Genomic DNA, 25659 nt, shown 5'->3' with positions numbered 1-25659 from the left:
CCTCCTAGAACGCTCAGATCATCAAGTGACAAAACAACCCTTGTTAAGCCTAAAATAAATTACAAATCATATGGCCAACGCTCTTTTTCATATTTTGCCCCACTTGTTTGGAATAGGCTTCCAAAAACTATCAGAGAAGCAGAAAATCTAGAAATTTTTAAGAAGAAACTAAAAGCATTTCTATTTTCATCATATTTCGATTAGACAGAATCCATCCAAGCTGTAGATCGTTGTGAGTTTATATGTGCGTATGTGCATATGCATGTATGTGTGTATGTGTGTATGTACGTGTGTGTGGTGCGTGCGTGAGTGAATATGTGTTTGGACGAGTATGTAACATTATGTACCTTTAAAATTGATTTGTAACCTATCATGTTAAGCGCATAGAGCATTGCATAAGAAGTGGATATGCGCTATAGAAATGCAATCCATTATTATTATTTTATGCGTGGATGTAACTAGGCTTAGGCCTAGATCGAAGTCTGCAGCACATCGCAGCCCTCTCTCGCTCCACCCGCTGCGCGTGCTTGCAGTGGCGTGGCTTGCGTGGGCTTGCTCCATCACTGCGTTACTCTCTCTCTCTCTCTCTCGTCTCTCTCTCTCTCTCTCGTCTCTCTCTCTCCTCTCTCTCTCTCTCTCTCTCTCTCTCTCTCTCGTCTCTCTCTCTCGTCTCTCTCTCTCTCTCTCTCTCTCTCTCTCTCTCTCTCTCTCTCTCTCTCTTACCTTTTTACACATTGTTAACGAGCCTTTGACTATTACAAATTTAAGAGGAAAAAAAAGGACATCTGATGCTAGCACATCACTAAGACCAGGGACTCCTGTCAAACATGAAACATCAGCAGACATGAGAACTTTTGATGAATTGAAAAAATTGAACATTCAGAACATGCTCAAGGAACAAAACTCCCTAAACAAGGGAAATAACCAACTTGTCACTTGAATGAGCCTTATAACTCTGATTACTTCCCTTAAGTCACATGGCGAGGCGTTAAATTTTTGATAAACAGATTAGGCGAGAGCCGCGGCCACACTATCGCATAATTCAACGGTGACAGTGGACAGGCATTTGGACGAATCCGTCTTTTTTTCTTTTTTTTTTTTTTTTTGGCACACTCAAAGTATTCAGGCATTTCCGGTACCACTTGTTTAGCCTCTCTTCATACATTACTTGCTCAGTGCCAGGAAAGTTTGATGGAAAGAGAGGCAGAGGCAGACAGAGGGAAAAGATACTGGACAAGATGACAACATGGTTGGGAGCAGCAAGAACAACAGACACCATTGCTGCAGCGAAGGACAGGGTGAAGTGGAGGTCCATGGTCGCCCACGCCAGTCGGCAAGGCACCGGATGATGATGATGATGCCTGTAATTATCTACACAAAAACCTCATGTTTGCTCTAACGAACACTTGGATTTGGATTCAAGGAGAGATTTTAGGTCAGGCCCGGCGACCTCGTCTAATCCCAGTTCCACTGCGGTCTTAAGGAGGATTTCGGCTGCAACAGTCTTAACTCTTATACATGTACTTAACTTATACATAATAAATCCCCGAGCCCAGTCTCTTATAATGAACGCTACAGTAAAGTTCACAGCAATAGCAGCCATTCGGTATGCTCGTCTATTACAGTGGTCCGACTATTGACAAAATCCCAAAACGAATGGACAAGATACCCCCTTTGCCCCCTCCTCTAGGCTCCTGACTCTTTCAAGTCTTTCTGCAGCTTTTCTACTGCTACTCCTTGGCTCCTTATTATTGTTGTCTTTCAGCCACACCCCTAATCTTCTGGTAAAAAAGATCTACACCTAGCCTTCTCGTACAAGGGCGAAAAATCTCGAAGGGCCCGTGTGTAAGTTGCGCACGTTAAAGACCCCTTGGTCGTCTAAAATCAATAAGAGTAGACTTTGGTCGCCACCCGGATAAAATTCCATATATATAACAGGCCAGGTAATAACAGGGATCCGGTAATAACGGGGATTTTTAAAAATCCCTGTTTCGTTTTTTTCTACTCTTTGTCTCTATTGAAAGTTACCGGCAATAACAGGGCCTCATCGGAGCCCAATTGGTTTAGCAGGGACAAAGGCTCGTTAAGGAGGCAAGGAGAAAATTGGTGCCAAAACCCCTGTTCGTGGGTACTTGTGGCAAGGGAAACTACCCATGAATAAGTACAGCTAGATTAGTCCACAAATGCTTGCTTTCCTTGCATTTCTGATTTAACAGGGATCGGATATAACAGGACTTTTTATCTACTCCCACCATCCCTGTTACATCAGGTTTCCGCTGTAGGTCATAATATGAGTGCCACAGAAATTAGAAAGATTAGGTGTTACCACAGGTTGTTGGTTGTTGTTTTTTTGTGGTAGTTTCTTTAGTTTTCATAAAATTAAATGCCAAGGAATATATATGTGTTACAAGACAGTAATACATCATGTATACACTATACACAAAAAAATGAGAGATAAGGACAATAGATGTTTGATAGGAAAGAAAGAGCAAACCACATCAGGGCACCCACCAACCACCGTCTTTTTTTAGTTTTTTAGTCAATTCAGGAAGAGGAGGCGGGCTTACGGCTGCATAGCGGGGCCAATCTGGGCTGTGAGATACATCTCTCTCAGCAACAATACATTACTTGATGAAAATTTCTCCTAACACGAGAATTTAAAGGTACAAAAACAGTGGATCGGCTTTTCACCTCCTTTCACCAACTAAACAAAATGTGAGGAGAGGGAGGCAAATGGGAAGGGACCTGAAGCGACATTGTGGATTCGCCCTCCTCCCCTCTCCTTTTCTTTATAATGCTCTGAGAAGCTGATGTTGCTCCATTAGTTAAAACGGCGATGTCAAATTTCACATTGATATTGGGTTCATAGAATACAAATACATATGTATCATCATTTAGCGGATGTTCTTAGAAATGGCGATTAAAAAAAAAATCTTATTTGAAAATAAAGCTGTTGCATTCCTCCAGCTTCTCCTTGATCAGATTGGACCTTATCACATTACACCCTAAGGGCCTGGAAGGGAAGTCCATTGTTAGATCCTAAGCAAGGGGAAAGAACCCACCTCCCCTGAATACTAGCCTTTAAAAAACACATTTTAAAAATACTAAACAAATTCCAAAAATCCTGAAAAAATAAAACTTAAAAAGACAACTGAATGTAGTTTCAGAAAAATATAACTTTATGTATGCGCAAACTGTTGGCAATGTTCTCACTTTAGTTCAATCGGGGTGTCCGACCCGTCACTCTCACTCTCAGCCTCGCGGTCGGGCCCTAGATCTAAATTCTATAATTTCTCCGTCTGATAAATCGGAATCGCCCCAAACTCTTCCTACAACGTTTTCATCAAAATCTGAGCCATCTGATTTGTCACATGTTAGTTTTTGCTCAAATCCATTGTTATTTCCGTTTTCGAACTCAATTGTGTCGCTTTTCAACAAGTCGAGGCACTTTCAAAGTGTCGGTAACGCGATCGCACTTCGATCAGCCTTCATACTAAAACGACTAGCCCTAAAAATTTCGTTTCGGTATCAAACGAAAGAAGAAACTTTTTGCTATACTATGCAAATCAAAATCCCGGCCCCAGAGTCTCGTCAAGGCGAGACTTTCGTTTCTAAAGACGTTGGGTCGGCGCGGGCGGTTCCGGGCGAGTCAGGGTGGAGCGCGTAAGGGAATTCCCGGGCGAGTTAGGGTGTAATGTGTTAAGTAAAACAAAACCAACAAATTTTCGAAAATGACACCACACAACACCCAACAATACCACTATGTACACAGAGGGAACGAGCGAGGCGAATGAAAGCAAATGAAAGTTAAGGGCTGACCTGAGTTGACGACCTCCGACTTTTTTGCAGTATGGGGGAGTGAAGCGAAAGGGGCGAATTTATCAAAAAGTTGTGTTGCTGTGCAGAGCCAAGCATGCGGCAATTTTTGATTCCATGGACCAGCGCACAATTCATTATATTTATATTACGTAGATCTACGTCAATACTAGCTTATCATTGTAATAATGATCAGTTGCCGAAAGGGAGAAAAGACGCAGACAGGTTTGTGTGTATCTCTGCGACGTTCAACACCCGGACCGCTAGTGCCCCCTCCCCGACACGCACACACACGTGTGCAGGCCGCCCATCCGACCCCGGCAGACGCCAAAGTAGACACGTACCAACAACGCATGTGTTTTCGGGAATTCATAAAGTTCATCCTGGGAGAAAAATTTCGAAGCCACGTCTCCGTGGGCTGTTCACCCTGGAAGCCATCTCGTTGAATCCGAGCTCGCTGATTATAAGTTTAAATGCTCGTTGAATCCGGGTTATTTTTATTGATTTTAAAGAAGGAAAAAAAACCGGAATCTCTCATCTTGTTGAACCAGAGTTCTCGTTCAATCCTAGCTCGTTGAATTCCAGTCCCACTGCCACTGTATGTGTGCAAGATTAGAGGTGTTAAAAAGAGTAACAAACACAAAAAAGAAGGACAGATCAGAGATCAGGACGATAGATGTTTGAGTTTGAGATGAAAGAAAGAGCAAACCACACCAGAGCACCCACCAACCACCCCACCAAAGATAGGTGTAACAAAAGAGCAACAAACAAACAAAAGAAGAGATCAGGATTAAAGTTGTGAAAAGAAAAAAGGGACAAACTACACCAGAGCACCCACCAACCACCCGCACCATGGCGGTCTACTCTCACACAACACATCAATACCAACAGCTACCACAAGAAATGGGAGAAAAACCAAGAGCCTGTTTTCCATAGAAATTTACTGTTGTAATATACATTTAAAAACCAAAGATTCAGTAACAATGCTTTATTAATCGTAATGAGAAAACTTGACTGAATTAATCATACCAATACACACGTGATTACCAAGGCCAGTAAGAATACAAAGTTAAATAGTCGGGGAAAACATTTTTTGCTATTGAACACAAGGACAAAAAAATCAAGCAAGGGCAAAAATCAAACTAAAACTAATTTACAATTAGTATAAAATTCTATACCATATCAAAAGCATACAATACAGTGTGTCATTTAAGCAGAGTTGATTTAAAATTTTAACTATCTTTGAAAAGTATTCACTTCTGACAGGTGAAATTGCAGCAACGGCAAGGAAAATGATAATCCGGTACAATCAATGAAGAATAAATGGAACAATAATGTAAAAAGACAAACATAACTTCTTGTTACATAGAAAGTGCTCAACAGTACGCTTTAATCACTTGAGTAATGATCAAACAGTTATGATAAGAATATATCAATGCAATACAACACTAGAAACTTTGTTGTGTGGGAGAATACAACAACAACAAAAAGGCTAGTAGGAGAGTTATTGAACAGCATGACAAGACTGTTTGTACAAGAGACCATAGCACAAAGAGAGAGAGATAGGAAAAACACAAACATAAGAAAAATAAAAACTTGGTTCCCAGTCACGAGGAGCACAGGGGCTCTCCTCACCAGCTGAAGGGTTGCCCAATAGCAAGTCAACCAGAGCCTTTCTCACACACTCTCTCACTCACTGCATACAACTAGCAACACATGCTCAGCATTCCAAAGAAAAAAACAAACAAACCAACCTGTCACAGGAACAACTAGAACATGAACAAGTAGCCTACCACAGAGCCACTGAGATCTTCTGGCCAGACAGTGGGCTAACATCCTCTCACCAACAGCATTGCTTCTCGCTTGAAAAAGTCATTGTTTACGAAATGTCTCAGAATAAGTGTGTGTGTGTCACAGGATAATTTGCACCCAGGTTTCTCAAAGAGATCTTGACATAATGAAAAAAATAGGGGAGGGGGAGAGGGGATAAATGAAGAAACTGAAAATTAATGTGACAAAATGGAACAATGTGCAATGGCTGTATAGTCTATCGGTAAAGACCTAGTAAGTAACTGCTGTGGGTGCGTGTCTGTGTCTGCCAAAGAAAACACAGATCTACGGTACTATGTATGTGTGTTTGAGCATCGGTTTATCTCATAATATAGTCGTACAAATGTGGAAATGAGAAGATTGGCCTTGTGCACATTAAATTCATGTTGAGCTGGAATAGTTTTTCATCAAATCATTATTAAAACAATATACCACAAGAAATTGGCAATTCTACGGCATGAATTTAAGTTTCCTAATTTCAAGAGAACAGGGCACTAAAAATATACATCCACATGATTAAAAAAAGACAGAAAAAATAAGCCAGAATTCATAATAATCAATCTATGTCATGATCACATGTGTGAAAGGAAAGCGATGTTGAAAAGGCTTCAAAGAACAATAAAATTGCGGCAAACATTTTCCTGCAGAGCCAACACAACAACAACTGACAAGCTGCTACCCGGCTTTGGTGTCCTGTCCATTGAGGAATGAGGTACATCTATAATACACAAGAGCAGAAAAACAATAGAAACCAAACTTGCTGAATAACAAATTAAAGAGGATAAAAAAATAGTCAAAAATTATGAGTATTCAATAACGTGGGAAAACCTATGTGTACCGTACTCTAAATTTACATCTTATAGCAATACATATCTGAGCAAGTCAAAACATGTGTTTGTTTGTTTTCTCTTAGTTCAATTCAACTAAGACATGGTCTATAATATGCATTATCAAATTCACTTACGTTTCAAGGCATTAAGGAAAAAAAAGTCAAGCTTTGAGGTCATAAAAAATCTGTATGCATGATATTGCTAGAAAGTGACAAGATGACTCAATAAAACTCAAGTGACTGGGCAATTTCAGCTAAATTACTACATAAAAATAGATGGCATATCAGTACATAGACTATAGTTGACATCATGTGATTGGATCACAGCTTGTAACAGGGTACATGTCAATAATGAAATAAAAATAGTAAAAAATAGTTTCATCAACAATCCATGGGTCTTTTTTCATAGCAAGAGCAAATTGAGACAATCTTAGTTGCTTTACAGCATTTGTATACTTTTCTTTTTACATCATGTAGGACATATCCCCACAAGAATAATTGTGAAAGCAAAGTCATATTATTATCCAGTTAAGTGGGGAGAGGGATAACACTACAAGGAATGATTACTTTTTCTTATCTCCAATTTCAAGAATGGCACATACTCAAATGTCAAATAGAATGCATTAAAAGATTACAGATGCATGTGTCATATTTAAAACAAAAAATTAAAATAAAAAAACCAACCAAAAAAGAACAGGATGAATCTTTGTTTTACCTACATAATATCTTCATCACATTTGAGAAATTATACATGACATCAGAATGTTTCCACGTCTTCATCAAACCACGACAGTCACATAAGAAATACAAGAGTGGAGGCTGGGGCCGCAGTGCCTGCTGATCCGTTCTCTCAACGAAGAGTCAACAAACATGACTAGTTAGAGGAACATGATGATTGCCCTACTTCCCCTTGACAGAGGAACAACTCGCATCTCACGTGCACTAAGTCAGAACCACCCTGCCCTGCCAGCTGTTGCTCTACAAGACTACACAGACAAAGGCAACACACGGAGACGGAACAAAATTCAGGTAACAACATGAAATAAGAGAAAAATAAAATCCATAGATGTAATCAAGCCAAACACAGGCAACATATGACAGAAATCAGGTGAAGTCACCGCTAGCAAACATGACATACTTTGGAAGTAAAAGAACATAAAAACTCAACAGATAAGAGTGAAATAGAAGTAATGATGTGTGCTTGGCATAGTTGTACTGGAGATGTACCATTGCAAGGAGAAAAAGGAAATCATACAGCTATTCTCATAGGCATCAAAGAAAAACACTGCATTTACAGCAGAACAGAAATTCTTACAGTTTTTTCACCATCAAGATCAGGAACAAGTATAAAACATTATTAAGAGAAGGATACTTTGGCATTCTCAATAAGCATTGTATTATTAGTTATGACATCTGAAACATAACATTATACGATATGTTCATAACCTCAAATGGTTTTCATCAATAGTTTTTGTTTTGCTTAAAAAGGTAAACAAAGCAAGCATTATAAAAATTCAGATCATCATTGTCAACATGAATTTTTCTAACTTAAAAAACAAAACATTTTAAATAATGATAATGGAATAATACTGTTCTTTTTCTGTCTTAGTTTGCCATCACTAATGTTTTTCAGGAATATGTATGAAATTGGTAGCAATGCTCATTCAAATCATACATTATCTTAGTAACTGGAGGGAAAGACACTTGTATTTCTCTATGTACAAAATGCAAGCATTGGTACAACTGTAGTCTAGCAACGTCATCATTATTTTCTAATCCAGTAGTAACAAGCTATAAGAGAACAGGGTCATCCATATGCCATTAATTCTCTCAATGTAGTCATCATAAAGAAATACAATTGGTGAACCATACCAGGAGACATGAACTTACATCTTTTCATAAACGGAGAAGGGGAAACGTCAACTAAAAACAAGGACAAAAGAATGCTGCACTCTTGACAACATGTACACACACACACTCCCGCAAACGTTCCTGCTTTTACAGAATATTTTTACACCTATTGCTTTGCAACCATCTCTAGAGCTGGTGAAAATCCACACACGGCAACAACATAGCACAATAAATATCGAAACTACTACGAATAGGCATACAAATACGATACACTGGACACGGGCTGGGACAAGTGGAGCACACAAGACCAACACCATAAGAAGGAATAATAACCTGATTGAAATAGTTCAGAATACACGTGTTCTACTTCAATTGGCAGGGGAAAATAGAAAATATACCATCCAAGAAACCCAATGTCTAGAAGACATCATAATGCGCACAACACACCATAGCAACTGGAATGTGGTGCATACCATGGGAAGCTAGAACTAGTGACACACAAACCCACTGCATTCCGCGGCACTAAGGAGGTTCTGGCTCAGTCATCTTAAGCTGCTATGTACAAACGCTAATCTCTTAGCTCATTGTTTCAAAGAACAAACAAGGTCGACAGCCATTCGCACTGCTTCATCAGGTCTACCCACAAATTGGTATGGAACATTTTCCCTGACATAACCCCACAAGGTGCAAACAATTTCATCAGTTTAGATGAATATACTCTGAGCTATTCGATAAATCCAAATACATATCAGTATAAGAAGACAAGTGTACGCCTGTGCAAAAAAAAAAAAACAACTTCAAAAGCTCTCAGTTTCTCCACCAAAAAAAAGTAACAAGAGAGAGGTTTCTGGGAGAACAGTGGGAACTACACAAACAAACATGTACAATTTCCATACAAGGCATGTCTTGTACTACCAAACAGAAAACACTAGTAAGTCCCCTGGATAAATTTCAAGACAATAGTGAGTCACCCGTAAAATATCTATCATATTTATTCACACATGTGAGGATGTGTTAGTTTGGGGAGTTGGCCGTGTACTGTGTGCCAGTGTGGTCCTGATGCAGGTCATGGGACAAGCCTCTGGTGTGGGACAATAGTAAGTGACAGCACCTGTTCCGATACTGTCACTGCCCCATTGACCACTGACTTCTTCCTACATGTGCTAGACTGCCTACGGTACACTGAACAACCACAACATTGCAGACACCAATGATGCAAAGATGTCCCACAGTGACCAGGACAGCACACAGACAAACCACCAAGACAGGGGGACGGGGGAGGGGGTGAAACATAGCTGTGGAAAATACACATAAAAACTATCGCCTATCCTAAAAGCAACTTGTCTGGTTGAACATTCCTCAGCTGCAGCCACTCCGTTTTGGTCATTCCATCCACAGAGAGCCTTTGTCCACACGCGTCACGCCAGACTCCGCCACTGGAGGGGGTATAGGAAAGAAACCACTCATCAGACTTGAGCCCCTCTCTCCTCTCAACCTTAGGTGCCACTAACATTAACTCCCAACACGGAACCTAATTTTTACATCAAGTCAAACAGCCAAAACAAAATTTTGTTGTATTATCAACAATACGGTTGTTGAGCGCAGGGATGACCTACTGACTGATTTATTACCTTCTTGCAAGAGGTCGGATCAGGGTTTGTTCAGAAACTAAAGCACCAGTTTCACGCCTATTTTAACAACCATGATAAGTGAAATAAAAAGTTCCCGACCCTCCAATAACAAAATACAGAGGCCCGGTTCTTTCTAAACAGATTACTTCAGAGCAAACAACAGTAGTCAATCCAATCTCAATTGATCAGCAGTCTTGAAGATAACTTGAAAATAAATCATTACACCAAAGACTGAAATCAGAGGCATCTGTTTCCCATGACTAATTTGACCCTGCTGGACAACATAAAATAAGTCTTCCTACAGCTAGCAAAAGCTCACCTATGGCCATACACCATAGTCTAGTGGCAGTCATTCCTCACGGCTGTCCGGGCTGTCCCCCTTGTGCAGCGGCCGCAGCAGCTGCCTGATTCTGAGCCACCTGCTGCAGTACCATCTGGGCCTCGTGGATCATGCCCTGAGACTTGTAATATTCAATCCAAGCTTGACTGTAGTCTGGCTGGCCAGTCTGGGGGTTGATCGCTGTGAAATACAAAATGCCGGAACAACCCTTCAGCGCTGCATAATCAAAAAATAAATTTGTTGATCATGAGTGATAATATAGCCCACTCTATGACAGACTCCCTGAAAAATTCCTGGGGCATTCTCAGGGTCTTGGCAACTTCCAGCCCCCCCCTGGGCCTGGCAGTTACCATTCTCCGCTTCCCAGGAAGTGTACAGTGCAACCAGCTGATTAAGTCTCAAATACTAGTAAACTAACAAGATCTTTAGCCAAATATAGCAAGGCACCCATTTCCACTTGGATGAAGTGGTGACAAATTTGTGAAAAGTACCTTTCCCAAAGCTGTAATGCCAGCCCAACCCCAAACTCACGATAACGACCCTGGTAGCCCAACCATCAGACTGCCGAGGCCGCAGCAGTGTCCAGTAATGGAACAGCTGCTGACAACTGGCACAAAATATTTCATTAAAAAAAATTAAAAATGCAAACTAATCCAGCATGGGTCTCAAACAACTGAACTAAAAGTTATAAGGACATTCACTAGAAATAGTTTTAAAAAATTTTTTTTTTAAAGACAGGACATAAGACATTTCTGCAACAAAGAAACAGTTTGACAGCCTTCAAAGAAATATGACAAGACCCCTTACAGTAAAAAAAATTCCACTGTCCCTCCCCTGAGACAATGACAAAGAGGATCCTTTCCATGTCCTCTGTAGCTTTCATTTTATAAGAGACAAGCACAAAATGGTTATGATACATCCGTAACATTGATTTTCATATGGTGAACAAGAAGCAAATAATGAGAAAGAAAAGGCAGCTGTTAATATGAGAATGCTGGGGACAAACGCAAAGATGGATACATAGATCACAACTGAGGCCCACAGCAAAAAGGTTCCATCTGCAGCAACAACAATGCACTTCACAAGAAAGAAGCTTTTAACTGTGAGCCCACTACATATCACAAGGTGAAAGCAGAGGAGATTATCTGGACCTACTGTGATTGACTCTCAACTCACTGGGTTGAGCGTAAGAGATTTGGGCAGGCTGCTGCTGCTGCATGGGCTGCTGCTGAGGCGCTGCAGGCTGTTGGGGTGCTGCAGGCTGCTGGCCTGGCTGTCCCTGGCCGTATGTGGCATAGTAGTATGCCCAGGCAGCAGCATTGGCATCATTTGACTGCTTGTCTAGGGAAGAAAACATACACGAGTCAATTACATCGCAAACATATGCGTAACAAAATGGAAATAAGGCTAGTTCACAACCATGGTCCTCAAATAACCCCGTCATTATGCCAACTCAAGCATTCTTTAAATCAAAATTTCCTCCTGTCCTAAATCACTTAAATCAGCAACTCTTGGACCTTGATGATAACATAATCATCCCACTTGATGCTAAAGCGTGTTATTTAAAAAACAAACACTATATCACACAAGACAGTGCATATCAACAGTATCTGCTGAACCTCTTCCAAAAACACTGAACTACCCTAGCTAAATTGTTAATATGCTAAATTTTGGCCAACAAACTAGGTGACAGGTTACACCAAAAGACGCAAAAAGGAAACAATACACAAAAACGGCCAACAACTCTGTATGTAAAGATAATTCGAGAATGTAGGCTTAGCCAAGCCGAGCTGCTTTTAAAAATAGTTTGCGCACAGAAGTTATGGTTGAATATTTGACGCTGCCGTCCTTCACAATTTCTCCTTATGCCCAATGAACAAGATCCAGGCCGGTCTCCCTGTATATGGAACCATAAGCTGGAAATGAGATTGCTGTCAATTTCTCTGACTTATCAAGGAGACTCAAAGAAGTAGGTACGAAAACTAATATTTCAGTATTCTCTTACAAGCTTGGCAAATCCAAGCACGCAGCCCATCTACTTACCCATTCCTTTTAGACAAAATTATCTTTCGATAGTTATCAACCATTAAATTAAATAGTAACAACAAATTTTTGGGTGACATGGGGGAGCAAACAATGAAATCTTAAGTGTTCACCTGTTCTATATTTGTGAGAACCAGATCTAATTGTGTTTTCATTTACTTTCGGCACTCAATATTTGTAATTTTTCCCCACCTCAAAGGGAATTGTAAAAAATTTAGCAAAGCACATCAGCTTCATCTCACAATCACAATATCATAATTTTCATGAGACAAATCTACATGCCGTAACAGAAATGTGGACAGAAATTCACTCTAGTATCGAATATTCCTAGACTTTAGTCACAGAAGAAAAACACCACACCCACACGCTTTTGTCCAATTGAAGGACTTGCCTGAGTAGGGTTAAAAGTAAGTAGACTTATAAAATAGTGCTTCATATATTTCTATAAAAGACAGCGAGGATGCAAGCAAAATACTCACTAGCCATGTTCTGTTGTTGAGGGTACTGGTTTCCATACGCATTCCACCCTTGGGGTGCACTTCCAAACTGCTGCTGTGGGGGTTGGCTGAAAAAACAAAATTATTTGTCAGCAAAACACTAGCCTAGTACATTTTGCTTGGTAACGTTTCTTCACAAAGGAAAATGACTTGATCAGTCAGAATCACAGCAACTGCTGTCACAACAAGTGGTCAGTGGTATAGTTTCTACACTCATGTCGGATCACAAGATGATTTCGAGGGTTTTGATGCTAGAGCTAACACTTTGTGGAATATAACGTTGGCCTACGAAGCATCTACACTGGTCTAGATCTAGAGAACTAATGAACCGGCAGATTTTATTCAGTCATTTCCAACACCACTGCTTCAACAATAATTTCACAAAATACTTTTTGCTTTACATATTCTTAAAGAACTTTCAATATTCAAAAACTTTATTATTACTTTCATTAGAAATTTTGACAAAATAAAGTCAGCACACAGGGAAAATATAAGGGGAAAGAAGTCAACGCTCTGAGGGTTAAAAAATGGTGGAACTATCTTTTTTTTTTTAAATGGAAAGACTTTGTTCAAAAAAGTGATTTTTTGTCATTATCAGCCTGTAGCTCGGAATTCTGCCTGCTGACTTTTTGTATCTTTCTTTAGGTGCACACACACAATTTGCACAAAAATTCCAAGATATTTTTTTCTCTCCCAATTTACACCACTGGACTAGCATTCTAATGCCAAACAAAGATATCACATTCCATTACATGTTTCATCTTTCAAACCATAGACGACAGCTACTCCTGAACTGACTTCCTTGGTATTGAGGTAGGTATTGCAAGGCGTTCACAGCTAATTATATCACATACATGCAACAATCAGCCATCAGAATCCTTGCAGTATAATATAGCAGAAACTCGACACTAGCTGCCCCATAAGGAGAGGACAGCTAGCTCTAATGCTCTGCACAACGAACAACTGAGTAACAGAAAAAACACTCCCACTTCTGTCATGGATTTCACAGAGTAAAGGAATAAGATCAAATTTTAAGAAAATTGGCTTTTAAGTTTAGGACACTTACAAACCCGGGAGAAAAAAACCCCAACGATTCAATTGTTTCTAATGTATTTTTTAAAAGGAAAATTCATTTCTAATTTAGCATTCACTTGACATCAATATCATGAATAAAATTCAATGGTAAAATATAGCTGGGAAGAGAAAACGTGCTTCAAGAATAGATTTTAACGCCTTCTAAAAGCAGTTTTCGCTATATATTTAAATACTCTCGTCTCAAAATTATTCAAAATAAAATATTTAAAAGTCAACCCAATGAAAACTCTTTTAACACACTTAAAAAATGGTGGAACTATCATTTTTTATAGAAAGATTCTGGTCAAAAAAGTGATTTTTTGTCATTACCAGCCTGTAGCTCAAAATTCTCAGTGCAGACTATTTGTACTTTTCTTTAGGCACACATATTTGCACAAAAATTCCAAGAATCTCCCCCCCCCCCAATTTACACCCCTAGACTTGCATTCTAATGCCAAACAAAGATATCACATTCCATTACATGTTTCATCTTTCAAACCATAGACGACAGCTACTCCTGAACTGACTTCCTTGGTATTGAGGTAGGTATTGCAAGGCGTTCACAGCTAATTATATCACATACATGCAACAATCAGCCATCAGAATCCTTGCAGTATAATATAGCAGAAACTCGACACTAGCTGCCCCATAAGGAGAGGACAGCTAGCTCTAATGCTCTGCACAACGTACAACGGGGTAACAGAAAAAACACTCCCACTTCTGTCATGGATTTCTCACAGTAAAGGAATGTGGGAGAAAAAATTCTTTTTAGAACACAACCTGTTTAATTGCTTCTTAGTTCAGAAACGGCACAACCCAAGGAGACTTACTTTGGCTGTCCAAACTGTCCACCAAACTGCTCATATCCTCCTGGTCCCTGGGGCCCTGGTCCTCCTGGTCCACCTTGAGGACCAGGTCCTCCGGGTGGGCCGTTGGGTCCACCTGGTCCTCCAATCATACCTCCAGGTCCACCAACTGGGCCATGTCCCTGTGGGAAGAAAGGCTGAACACTTTTACCATAATGTAAGCCCTCACAAATAGTCACTGTCAGTTGGAAATCCGAGGGGTAAAAGGAACCCAAGCCTCGAACGTTGACACGTTTGGGTGTGCAACACAACCAACAAATACAGTATCAATGCTGAACCATTCCCATAGTATACTTAATAAACAGCTCTTCAAAGCTCACTATGAACCTCACATGTCACATTGTATTGAAGTGGGGATCCTTTTACACCTGAGCTTTACTACCAAGCATTAATATTCATATTTTAAAGTATTTTAGGAGCTCACAATAATTACATTTCAAACTCAAAAACACATGCACATTCTTTATGTCTGTTATAAAATCTTGTAAAGTAAAAAGCATAATTAATAACAACATCTACAAGCTTTACGGCTTTATTTTCACATCATTGCAGGGACTCAAATAGTTGTGTAATCACTATCATTGCAAACCAGAATGTTTGCAAGTGGCTCAGAGGAAAACTGCCTTAGGTTTAAGTTTCAAGACATTTTCCATTTATTTGGAAAGCTCAATATTGAGCTCTTGGCATATTTGGGTGCAATCAGATTTTCCTGCATGAACTTATCCCTCAAAGGTCATGGGAAATCCGAAGGGTAAGTTTTGAAAATTGTCCATGAGACTGCATAAAGAGTGAATGAAATAAGAAACAAGTCCCTTCTGAAAAAGTTCCAGCATAACCAATGCAACTCCCCCCCCCATTTTTTCAAAAGCCAAGAACAAAACAAAAAGTTTGAAAACCAAAAGCGCCACAAACCTGGTCGTTGGGTCCTCCTTGTTGACCCGTCTTTTCCTGGATCAGCTGAATGGCATGTTGGATCTGAGACGGGTTCCCTCTTATATTGAAGACCTTCTCATTCATGTTAGGTGGTGGGTTGCGATCAAGTTCAACATGTGCCCCAGATTGGCGGTTGATTTCACGGATAGTTTCACCACCTAATAAGAGCAGAAATGTAAATCCAAAACTTAAGTAGACAATCAAGAACAACAATTTCAATAAAGAACATAAGTACTGTCGGAACTGAACAGTTCACACAAGCAACTGCAATCACACAAGCAACTGCAATTATAAAAGTGCTCCACAGCTTAGGTCAGTGTGACAGATTTTTGGAATTGGCTGTAGGCTATATGAAAGAAAATATTTTCTAATAAGAATACGGGAGTGAAAGGCGCAAATTACCTGTTTGTTTTAGTAGATGTTTTACGGCGCTCGCAACTGCATAAGGTCATATGAGCGCCAAGGAGTGGATGTCAACAGAGAAGTCCTTACAGGGAACAAGACTTAATCTGCTCACCTCTCTAGCTTCTACAGCATAAAGCCTGCTTCGACTATCAAGACACCCAAGAAGTAGTGGGTCATAAGAGTGTGACAAACATACAAAAGAAGTAGAGGGAAATGATGATAGTAAGGATTAAGAAAGAAAAAGCAGCAGTTCCGTTGCAGTTATGAGCATGACATTGATGAATCAGCCCATTTACAATTACAATTCTACTGTGCATAAGAACTCAAGATGTTAATGCCATCACAGAATGCGTGACATCGCAAGAGCGAAAAAAATTATTTGTACCTCCATTTCCATTGCATAAATAGATCACAAATCTCACACGATCACCTACCTTTGCCAATGACAAGTCCACACTTGTCTGCAGGCACTCCGAAGCTGGTATGATCCTGGAAGTTGGGGTCAAACCTACCCCCCATGCCACCACGCCCTGGCCCTGGTGGGGAGAATGGACCGCCATTTCCAGGTCCTCTGCCCATATCATTGCCCGGGCCTGGACCCATTGGGCCACCAAAATTATGAAGAGGCTGACCCTGTTGACAAGAAATTAGAGAAAACGTTAGTCCTTTGACATTTGCATAATCAGTCTCACCAAAAATACATTTTTAAAAACAAATAAGTGCAAAAAAGGCAGAATACAACAGGGGCTAAAAACATGATCAGGGCTGCCTACCTGAAAGTCCCTGTTTCAGATAAATTCAGGATTTTCAGGTATTTTGGCCCCAAATCAGGTAGTACAAAGAGAAGAAAGAAAAAAAGATTGTTGCCCCAGTACATGTAGTTACCATTGAACATGCTGTTCCTGATATTTGTATAATTATATTTTGAAAACATGTAAAGCGTATCCACACGTGTGTGTATGAGAGAGAGAGAGAGAGAGAGAGAGAGAGAGAGAGGGGGGGGGGGGGGGGAGGGAGGGAGAGAGAGAGAGAGAGAGAGAGAGAGAGAGAGAGAGAAGAGAGAGAGAGAGAGAAGAGAGAGAGAGAGAGAGAGACTTCGTGTGTGGGGTTGGGGAGGGTGGTAGCCCGCGAGCGCACACCCTCACATATTTGTGTTTGTGGTGGTGGTGGAGAGTGGCTGTGATGTTTGGGTGTGCGTACAGCATTTATGAAACAAGCCGATCTTTTAAAAGGCATTTATGGATTTATGGGCTGTCGTTCAAGGCACCTATTCGATTAGTATTGGATGTAGAATTGAGTGCGGAGTGACCGGACTTTTCAGAATGTATGGATTTTAGCAAAAACTGAGAAGATTACACACTGTAGAACAGGCTTTCTTCCCCCTTCTTTTACTCTCTGCGACCATCCGGTAGTTTTGACACCATTGTCAGTATGGTGGAAAAACAGGTCCAAAATAGGTAACTACCAGAAAAATCGGTAGAATTCGGCAGCCCTGCATGATGCTGAACACATATTCATCAGACAACACAAAGTCTGTTTTAGTCTCAAATAAATTTCCAACAAAGGTATAAAGCGGTCCACAACAGCCACTCAAGATCATGGAAAAGTGTGGCCATTATAGACAGGCAGAGAAAAAAAATTTTCTTCTTATATTTAGCACTAAAAATTCTTACTCTAGCGAAGCACGAGTAGAGAAGTATTCGAACAAACCATATTAATTTTCTTTTTTTAGCATTGTCCCAAACATTTGCCAAAGTCATAGTAAAGAGTCTTTGAAACACTGCTTCAGTCAAACTACAAAATCTATGCAAAACTGATCCCACAATTTCCGTTCCAACCTGTCTTTCTTGTTTTCACTGAATCTTGAGACTGCGATGAAGAGTCCTGTTTTTGTTTTTGTCTCTTCCATGATGTCCTGATCCAATTGCGACTAGGAGATCCAGATCTAGATTCTAAGGACAACTGGTTTTAAATCATGATTTAAAGACCTTTTACAGCTAGATCTACACAATGACGAAATAATTCCATGTGAAAACTAATAGATCAAGATCATTTGCCTCGTAAGTTTCAATACGAGATTGGAACAGGTTCAGCTTAATTTTCTTTTTTAAGAGAAAAAAATTAAGCCCTCCCTCCCCTCCCCTAGATTTTTCGCCCTTTTTTTGAGTGAGCCAGATGTTACATCTTACCCATTGATGGTAACTCCACATGATTTTTTTTTTAAACTTTCGGACGGCCGTCTTTGAGCGAAAATGGTTACATAAACTGTCATCACACAAGACACACATAGACTGTTTCTAAGCTTATGGCTTATGTGCTACAACAAAATTTAAATTATCATTTGCATTATAGTGACGATACAACGTCAACAAGTAGAATTAGAACCACAAGAAATCTAGATCTTAGTCCGTCTCCCACATAAAAAATATTCAAGAAAATCACACGATATAGACTTGGGACGTAATCTACAAAAGATCTTAGATCTAGATTAGACCTGCATGTGAGCCTTAACCAGATTGTCTGAAAATTTTGCGCAACACCCCCCCCCCCCCCAAAGCCTTTGTGGGTGTCATAAGGAAGAACATCCGAGTAACGAGCGACCACCCCAACAAACACAATAAAGAAGAGACCTAACCCTAACCCTACCCCCAAAAAGAACCTGCAACGGGCCTCATGTAAAAAGGCCAAAACAAGTCCTAAATGAAAAAAAAAATTTTAATTAAAAAACCACACTCCAAAACAAACAAGGAGCATATAGATCTAGATCTATATATGGCTTACATCTACATTGCAATAAGGTTTGATACAATAACACAATAGAATTGGAATATAATATAATATGAATCCTTCATATATATATCTAGATCTAGAAATCTAGTTATCTAAATAAATCTAGATCTAGATCTTGTAGAACAAGTGAATAGGAATAGGCCTTGAACTAGAAATCCGCATCCGATTCCGAACAGAGGGACTCGGCTGAGTCTAGATTCTAGATCTAGATCTAGATTCTAGATCTAGATCTAGATTCTAGATCTTTACTAAATAAATAAATAATTCACGCACCTGATGAAATTTTTACCAATATAAAGATTACAGCACAACCTATGATAGGGTTTGACACAATAGAATTGGAATATGAATCCTCCATTGAGGTCTATAATGATCTATATAAATCTAGATCTAGATTTCTAGATTCTATTAGAACAAGAGAGTCGGACTAGAATGAATCCACATGATCTGAACAATTGAATTAGTCAACAAACGAAATTCAAAATGGCCGCTCGAGCACGAAACTGAAAGTAGATAATTTAAGTTGTCGTCCTTTTTCGTATTCACATTTCTACTTAGGTTCCGACAATTATGTCGGAAACGCCGACGTCGGCAGTCGGCGGTGCGCGCGTCGGCGGTCGGCACGAAAACGAAAGTGCCGACGAAGCCGACGGGAGAAAAAGGGGTCTCTGGCAGTCGGCCAAGCCTCGCACTACGCACATTGACTGATACAGGCGGGCCTAGCGATAGCATCGGCCGGTTCGCGTTTGTCGGATTTCAGACGATTGTCGGCAAACATGCAGGTCTACTAGATAATAAATCAGTAAAAGCCAACGAACTCGTGCCACTTTCAAACTGAAACTGAAAGCGGTCGAAAGTAGGCCTCTACACAGCGCCTAAAACTGGCCGAAATCGTGGCTCTTAGTTTCCCAGGCCATCGACATCTGGAAGTCATTAAATCATCGTCTGAACCGCTCCATGCCGGGTTACGCGGGGGTCACTAGCCGCTCCATTGCGCATCAGCTACAGGCGGGCAGGTCATGGCGTAATCGACACTTTTTTACACTAATTATCGGCGGTATCCTCACTCTAACCACGAATTATTCCATACAATAAGAAAAGAGCAAGAAACCCCCTCTCAGTCTGCGAAAACCCGATCTCAATGCGACGATATTTGCAGATGTGTGCAAAATGTTCTGAATTTCATCGAATTTAATGTGTGTGCTGCACTTAATTCACTTTTAATTTCCAAAGTGCCCGCTCAATCTCAACAAATTTTGGTACATGCACTGTGCTTTACGTGTATAATTTTCATAATTGTTTAAAGAATTGTTATTGCAATATAAAGTCGTTTACATCTGATTCTCATGCAGTGCCTTGTTAATTGGCCCGTGCAATTGTGTATTCTGGATTCTATGCTGTTTTAAGTTCAACACTTCTCCGTTAATTTCATAGATTCTTGTTTCTATGAAAGGCAGACATATTTGTGCATAATGTGTATAAATTTCATCTTTGTTGATTGAGCCGTGTTACCATATTAAGTAGAATCTATTAGCCCGTGATTCATTTCTAACAGGTTTACTGGAATCTCCCAATGGAACACACACATGAGAGACATTTCTCCTCCCTGAATGAACTTTGTCGCATTTGCGGGTGTAAGAATGTGACTTAAGTTCAACAGAGGCTGATAAGAAAGGCTTGGATATACGAATCACGGCAAAGGGATATTTTATCATCCAATCATTGCTGACAAAGCGCACACTATAGGTTTGATTTTCAACTCTCTCAACCAAACATACAGCCAAATTCATGACATCTCACACAGTGTACCTATTCCGAAAACCTCTATTCCAGGAATTCAGACAGCATTAGACACGTACTTTGTCATGAAGCTGTACAGAAGACATTTTCCAAAACAGAAAACCCTCAAACAGCGCAATTTAGAACAAAACTGCATTCCATCCATAACACAACACGGCTTTGGCCCCTGGGAGAACAAGGAACGGAAAGCTGTCACCAGTCAATTTTAAAAATTGAAAAGCGGGCTCAAGGCATCGTAAACAATACGGAAAAACTATGATACGTTATGAATGCACATTTCCTCCAGAGAGCACCTTCACTGCGCATCGAGGCTGCAGGCACCAAGGAAACAACCACGGCACCATATATAAGCGATCATACTGTACAAAATGTGTAAAGAGATCTGTGTCATTAATTTAAAGAAAGATACTGTAATGTGAATTTCATCATAAGCCCGACGAATTTGGCTGTTGAACCAAAATGCAAAAATGTGGATTACTAATCTTCTAACAATGATATCCTTTGGTAAGTAGATACCCACATTAATTGTCTTTATTCAGAGTGAGTTTTAGTGAATTTCATCCGGCACTTTGGTAGTTGACATGGTATGTAACTCTGCGCATGTAGACTGACGGTCAGCTGACCCCGGTCACACTGACCTAGCAGCACACGGCCTGGCAAAATTAAACGACGATGTGTCTAGTAAACAAAGACAGATTCGAAACCGGAACCTATTGAATGAAAGGAAGTCACTGTAAACCCTAGACCACGAGAACCCCTTTCTCAAAGTTTAAATACCTTAATAATTACGCTAAAGGCCTTTGGTGGCGTCGGTGGCCTAGTGGTTAGGCTCTCGGACTCGCAACCGGAAGGTCGTGGGTTCGAATCCCGTCAGGGGCCCGACGTTGTGTCCTTGGGAAAGGCACTTTACACGAATTTTCCTCACTTCACCCAGGTGGGAATGGGTACCCGGCTATAGACAGCGAAAGATCTTGTCAGTTTGTTAGTGTTAGAGCGCTTAATCAGCTGCTTGCACTGTATGCTTCCCGGGAAGCTGAGAATGTTTCGGAGTGTTCTATGGTCTGCTGGGGTAATAATATAGTGTAAAGCGCATAGAGCCTGCTGTTGAGCGGGGATATGCGCTATACAAATGCTATTTATTATTATTATTTTTATTTCCCCAACATTACCATATTATTTTTGTTCATTTTCATGGTGTTCTCCCAACTGGGAAATCTGAACAAAATATTCCAGGCTTCTCAAAACTAGAGTGTGAAAAGGGCATGTTCATTAAAAAGAAAAAACTCACTCCCATTATATTGGCTTTTCCCAGCAATTCTTGAATCATGCGGATTGCTGCCTGCACTTTGTCTGGGGGACCAGAAACGGAGCAAACACGATCCTGGCTTTGACCATCGTCTGAGGGTAGAGAATGAGCACAGCAATGCCATAATGAATACACTTATGCACTCTGAAACATGATAACAGCCACAAGCAAAGATAAAATTCTTGGAATTGATGGTCAAAAGAGCGTTCACTAACAACACAACATAAAACATTCCAAGGCATATGGTTGACAATCAAATGAGCGGCCACTATCAACACAACAAAAGATTCCTAGGTAAATGGTCAAGTTAAAGAAAAAAACGTGTTCACATAACATAAAAATAATACTTCTAAGAAATAAACACCATTTCTCTCTCTCACACATATACTTAAAGTGTGCAGCCAAAATGAGATCCTTCTTCAGAGTCGAGCCCTATGGAGGTGGATACACAACTTTTATAGAAGAAAGTTTTTACAATTTATTAGAGTATGAAATAATAAAACGCATGCTTCAATTGAAATTTTACCAACTCGACATTGGTGTCGATATTTGGCCAATATCTCGACTTGTGGATTGCAAGAAGTAACTCATTACGTCCGCACACCTCAAATACATTTCTTCTAAACTTAAATTCCTCCCTGGTGCTATTGATAAAACCGCCAATCTGTGCTCCCCCCAAAAAAATTTCAGTCAATATGATAAGCTCACCTGGTTTGAACTGAACTTTAGCCCCTGTCTCAGTTTGAATCTTTTTGATCATGTCTCCACCTTTTCCAATGACCAGACCAACACCCTGGCGTGGCACGCCAATATCCATGCCATTGGGCACGCCACCACCCATGGGGCCCTGCTGGGAGCCAAAGTCGTTGAACATGTTGCCGCCACCGCCACCACCAGGGCGAGGGACACCGTCTTTCTCAGCCAGCAAGTCTATGACCATTTCCTTAGCTCTCTGACACTTGCCCGGTTCCCCAGAGATGCGCAGTGGCTTGTCGAGGGCTGTGGGTGCATTGCTGTCCTGAATCATCACCATTTTCACGCCAGCTCGTTCCTGCAACAGCAAACATCAACACTGATAATTCTTCAAGACATTCACAGGCAACACAACATTTAGCACAATAAATATGTAATATCACACTGTTCAAATCAAACTGACAAGGGAAGAGAAAGTTATGGAAGTATCCACAACAAGTACATTTAAGGCTGCAAGTAAACTTTTATATGGCTGCCCACCGGCTAGCATAACGTTTCAATAATCAGCAAACAAAAAATGAGTATTTTTGCTTTAAAATTCATATGATCATGAATAGCTTCTTCCCTGGGAAGTCTAGGACAGGGGTTGTAGTCAAGTATAAAATATAAGCTAAACAAAGGCATTATAAAATAAGGTCTCGGCAGACTCCTCATTGTCAAGTTATAAAGTGGTGCTGATGTACGAGCAACCCGAGAAGCACTTGGACAGTATCTGGTACCTGATGTCATGTATGCAGTTTGTAACAAACAACCAAATCTATTTACTAGCACAAAAATGTGGCCTCAATTTTGTATATAAGGTATCCATCACTTCAATTTACTATGTCAAACCTTTAAAAACTACAATCTAGCGTGCCTAACCATCAACCATCTTACAACCAAATACAAACCTGCAACTGACGAATAGTCTCTCCCCCTTTGCCAATGATAAGGCCAACTTTGGAGCCTGGGATGTTCATCTCCACCACAGTGCCTCCCTCTCCCATGCCATCCATGCCACCACCCATAGGAGGGCCACCACCTTGACCTCGCTCTATGATTTGCTGCATGGCTTGTTTACATAACCTGAAAAAAGACAGTTGCCACTTTCACCAATTCAGCTTACCATTGGCCTTACATATATAAAACATTCTGTTTCTAGCAGATAAAGCAGAAAAGTAAAGAGAATTCTCTCCTGGGGCTCTGGGCTTCATAGGCCACCAGTTGGGTGTAGGTACAGCATCCCGGTAGGGATTCATGAGGCGAAGCCCCTCAACAATTTCAAATTTAGTGCTTTAAGATGGTTGAAAATGTCCTTTGGGAACCTGTTTCAGAGCTTTCAGCAGCTGATGTCATTTTTCTAGGATTTTCGGGTCCAGGGCAGCGCTGCCCTGGGAGGGGGTTGAAAGGGGACAGCTTCCCCCTTGTGTTTGAGATTTTTTGGTTTCAGGGCATCCTAAGTATGCCATTTCTGACTATTCAAGCCTAAATTTAACAAGAAAATAAGTGAGAAAAAAACATACCTTGCATACATAATTTTCTGCTTGTGTTAATCCATAAATCCAAAGCCATGCTTTCTCCTGGTAAATTTTTACTTATGCGTCCACACACAGATGCATTGATTTGAGGGCTAAACTGCCATAAATTTTTCTGTAGAACACACGTATGGCCACTAAAATTGTTTTTAAGTAAATATCAATCCTAATTGCCAAAACATCAAATCATTGTGAAATGCGGGGGGGGGGGGGGCGGCGCATGTGAAACCCCCCAGATTTTTTTTTAGGAAAGGGGGGCACCCTGAAACCCCCAAGTTAAATTTACTATTGTCAAACATCAATAACTCAACTATTGATTTGGGGCAAAAATGAAGGCCATATTCGTGTTCAGCATGCAATAAACCACTAAAAAAGAATACAAAACGTGAACATGAGACAGGTGCAAGAGTAAAAAAAAAAACTTTCTCCCTTGTACCGATAATGTACACCCACAAAAGTAGTACAACAGCTAGATCTATAAAACTTGACAGTTAAATGTTCAACTTTTTTCTGCTTGTGTTGGTTTGCACCATAATGTGTAGAAGTTATAATAGTATAACAGCTAGATATAAATAGCTTGACAGCTTAAATTCAACTTAATCCACAACAATATTTACAAATAAACAGGTCTGATAACAGGCCCAAAATCTATTGCATACCTGCCAACATTGCCTGGGCCAAAATCTGTAGTTGGACGCAAATTTTTGTCCAAAAATCTGTAGTTGACCTAAAAAATCTGTAGTAGGCTATATTACCTCTTGTCGCATACTTAATTTGGGACCCTTATCAATATTTTATTTTGACCCACATCAAATATGCATGATTGTGTTTGCGACTTCAAATGTAGGAAATTACAAAAAGAAAAAAAAAGAAAAAAAAGACAAATATGAAAACTACCAGAGCCATTTACCCTATTAGTAGTTGGTGCAGTTCCTGTCCTATTCATACCTGCACACACACACACAAATGAACCCCCCCCCCCCCCCCCCCACAAAAAAAGAAGCAAAGAAGAAAAGATGAAGAAAAGGTGGGCCTTGGATGACTTAGGCCTAGCCTTAGCCTTTTGTCTTTGCAGAGTTTACAAGGAAAGAGTATGACGGATCCCGAGTCCACACAAGGCCTGCACCAACACGCGTTTTGCAGAGAGTTTTCTAGATCTAGATCTAGATATAGTGGTAATAAAAAATTTAGAATACTAAAATTTGCTTCCAAGTTCAGTTTTTGTCTCCTGGTGTTGCCTTCAGCCCCCTCCCCTCCCCTGAGTGTATCTTTAAAAAAAATAATCCCCTCCCCCCCCATTCCGGAGTCCTATATTACGCAGCGCTCAAAGACTTTGAATGAACTTTGGTGACCCCTTCAAGTGCCGGTGCTCACAATGTGA

At 40.3% G+C, this 25659-nt stretch overlaps 1 protein-coding gene across 5 annotated transcripts in view; it reads right to left on the bottom strand.

Annotated features, from left to right (window-relative positions):
* Positions 1 to 4739: 4739 nt before the first annotated feature.
* LOC101861191 (far upstream element-binding protein 2) overlaps positions 4740 to 25659 on the bottom strand; it is a 37965-nt gene continuing 17045 nt past the window's right edge. For 3 of the 5 annotated variants that reach the window (XM_013079577.2, XM_005093014.3, XM_005093015.3), the window contains 10 exons: positions 23655 to 23829; positions 22720 to 23062; positions 21994 to 22103; positions 16550 to 16748; positions 15690 to 15868; positions 14742 to 14914; positions 12820 to 12905; positions 11453 to 11638; positions 10277 to 10477; positions 4740 to 9762 (listed from right to left, as the gene is read on the bottom strand). In XM_013079577.2, the coding sequence (XP_012935031.1) occupies positions 10314 to 10477; positions 11453 to 11638; positions 12820 to 12905; positions 14742 to 14914; positions 15690 to 15868; positions 16550 to 16748; positions 21994 to 22103; positions 22720 to 23062; positions 23655 to 23829 (1615 nt within the window). In that variant the 3' untranslated portion in view covers positions 4740 to 9762; positions 10277 to 10313. The remainder of the gene's footprint in view (positions 9763 to 10276; positions 10478 to 11452; positions 11639 to 12819; positions 12906 to 14741; positions 14915 to 15689; positions 15869 to 16549; positions 16749 to 21993; positions 22104 to 22719; positions 23063 to 23654; positions 23830 to 25659) is intronic. The other 2 variants (XM_005093013.3, XM_005093012.3) reach the window with 2 other exon arrangements.

This window comes from Aplysia californica, unplaced genomic scaffold, assembly GCF_000002075.1.
Source record: "Aplysia californica isolate F4 #8 unplaced genomic scaffold, AplCal3.0 scaffold00056, whole genome shotgun sequence".
Taxonomy (NCBI): Eukaryota; Metazoa; Mollusca; class Gastropoda; order Aplysiida; family Aplysiidae; genus Aplysia; species Aplysia californica.
The sequence above is the reverse complement of the archived record's forward strand: the minus strand, read 5'-3'. Positions and strand labels throughout refer to the sequence as shown.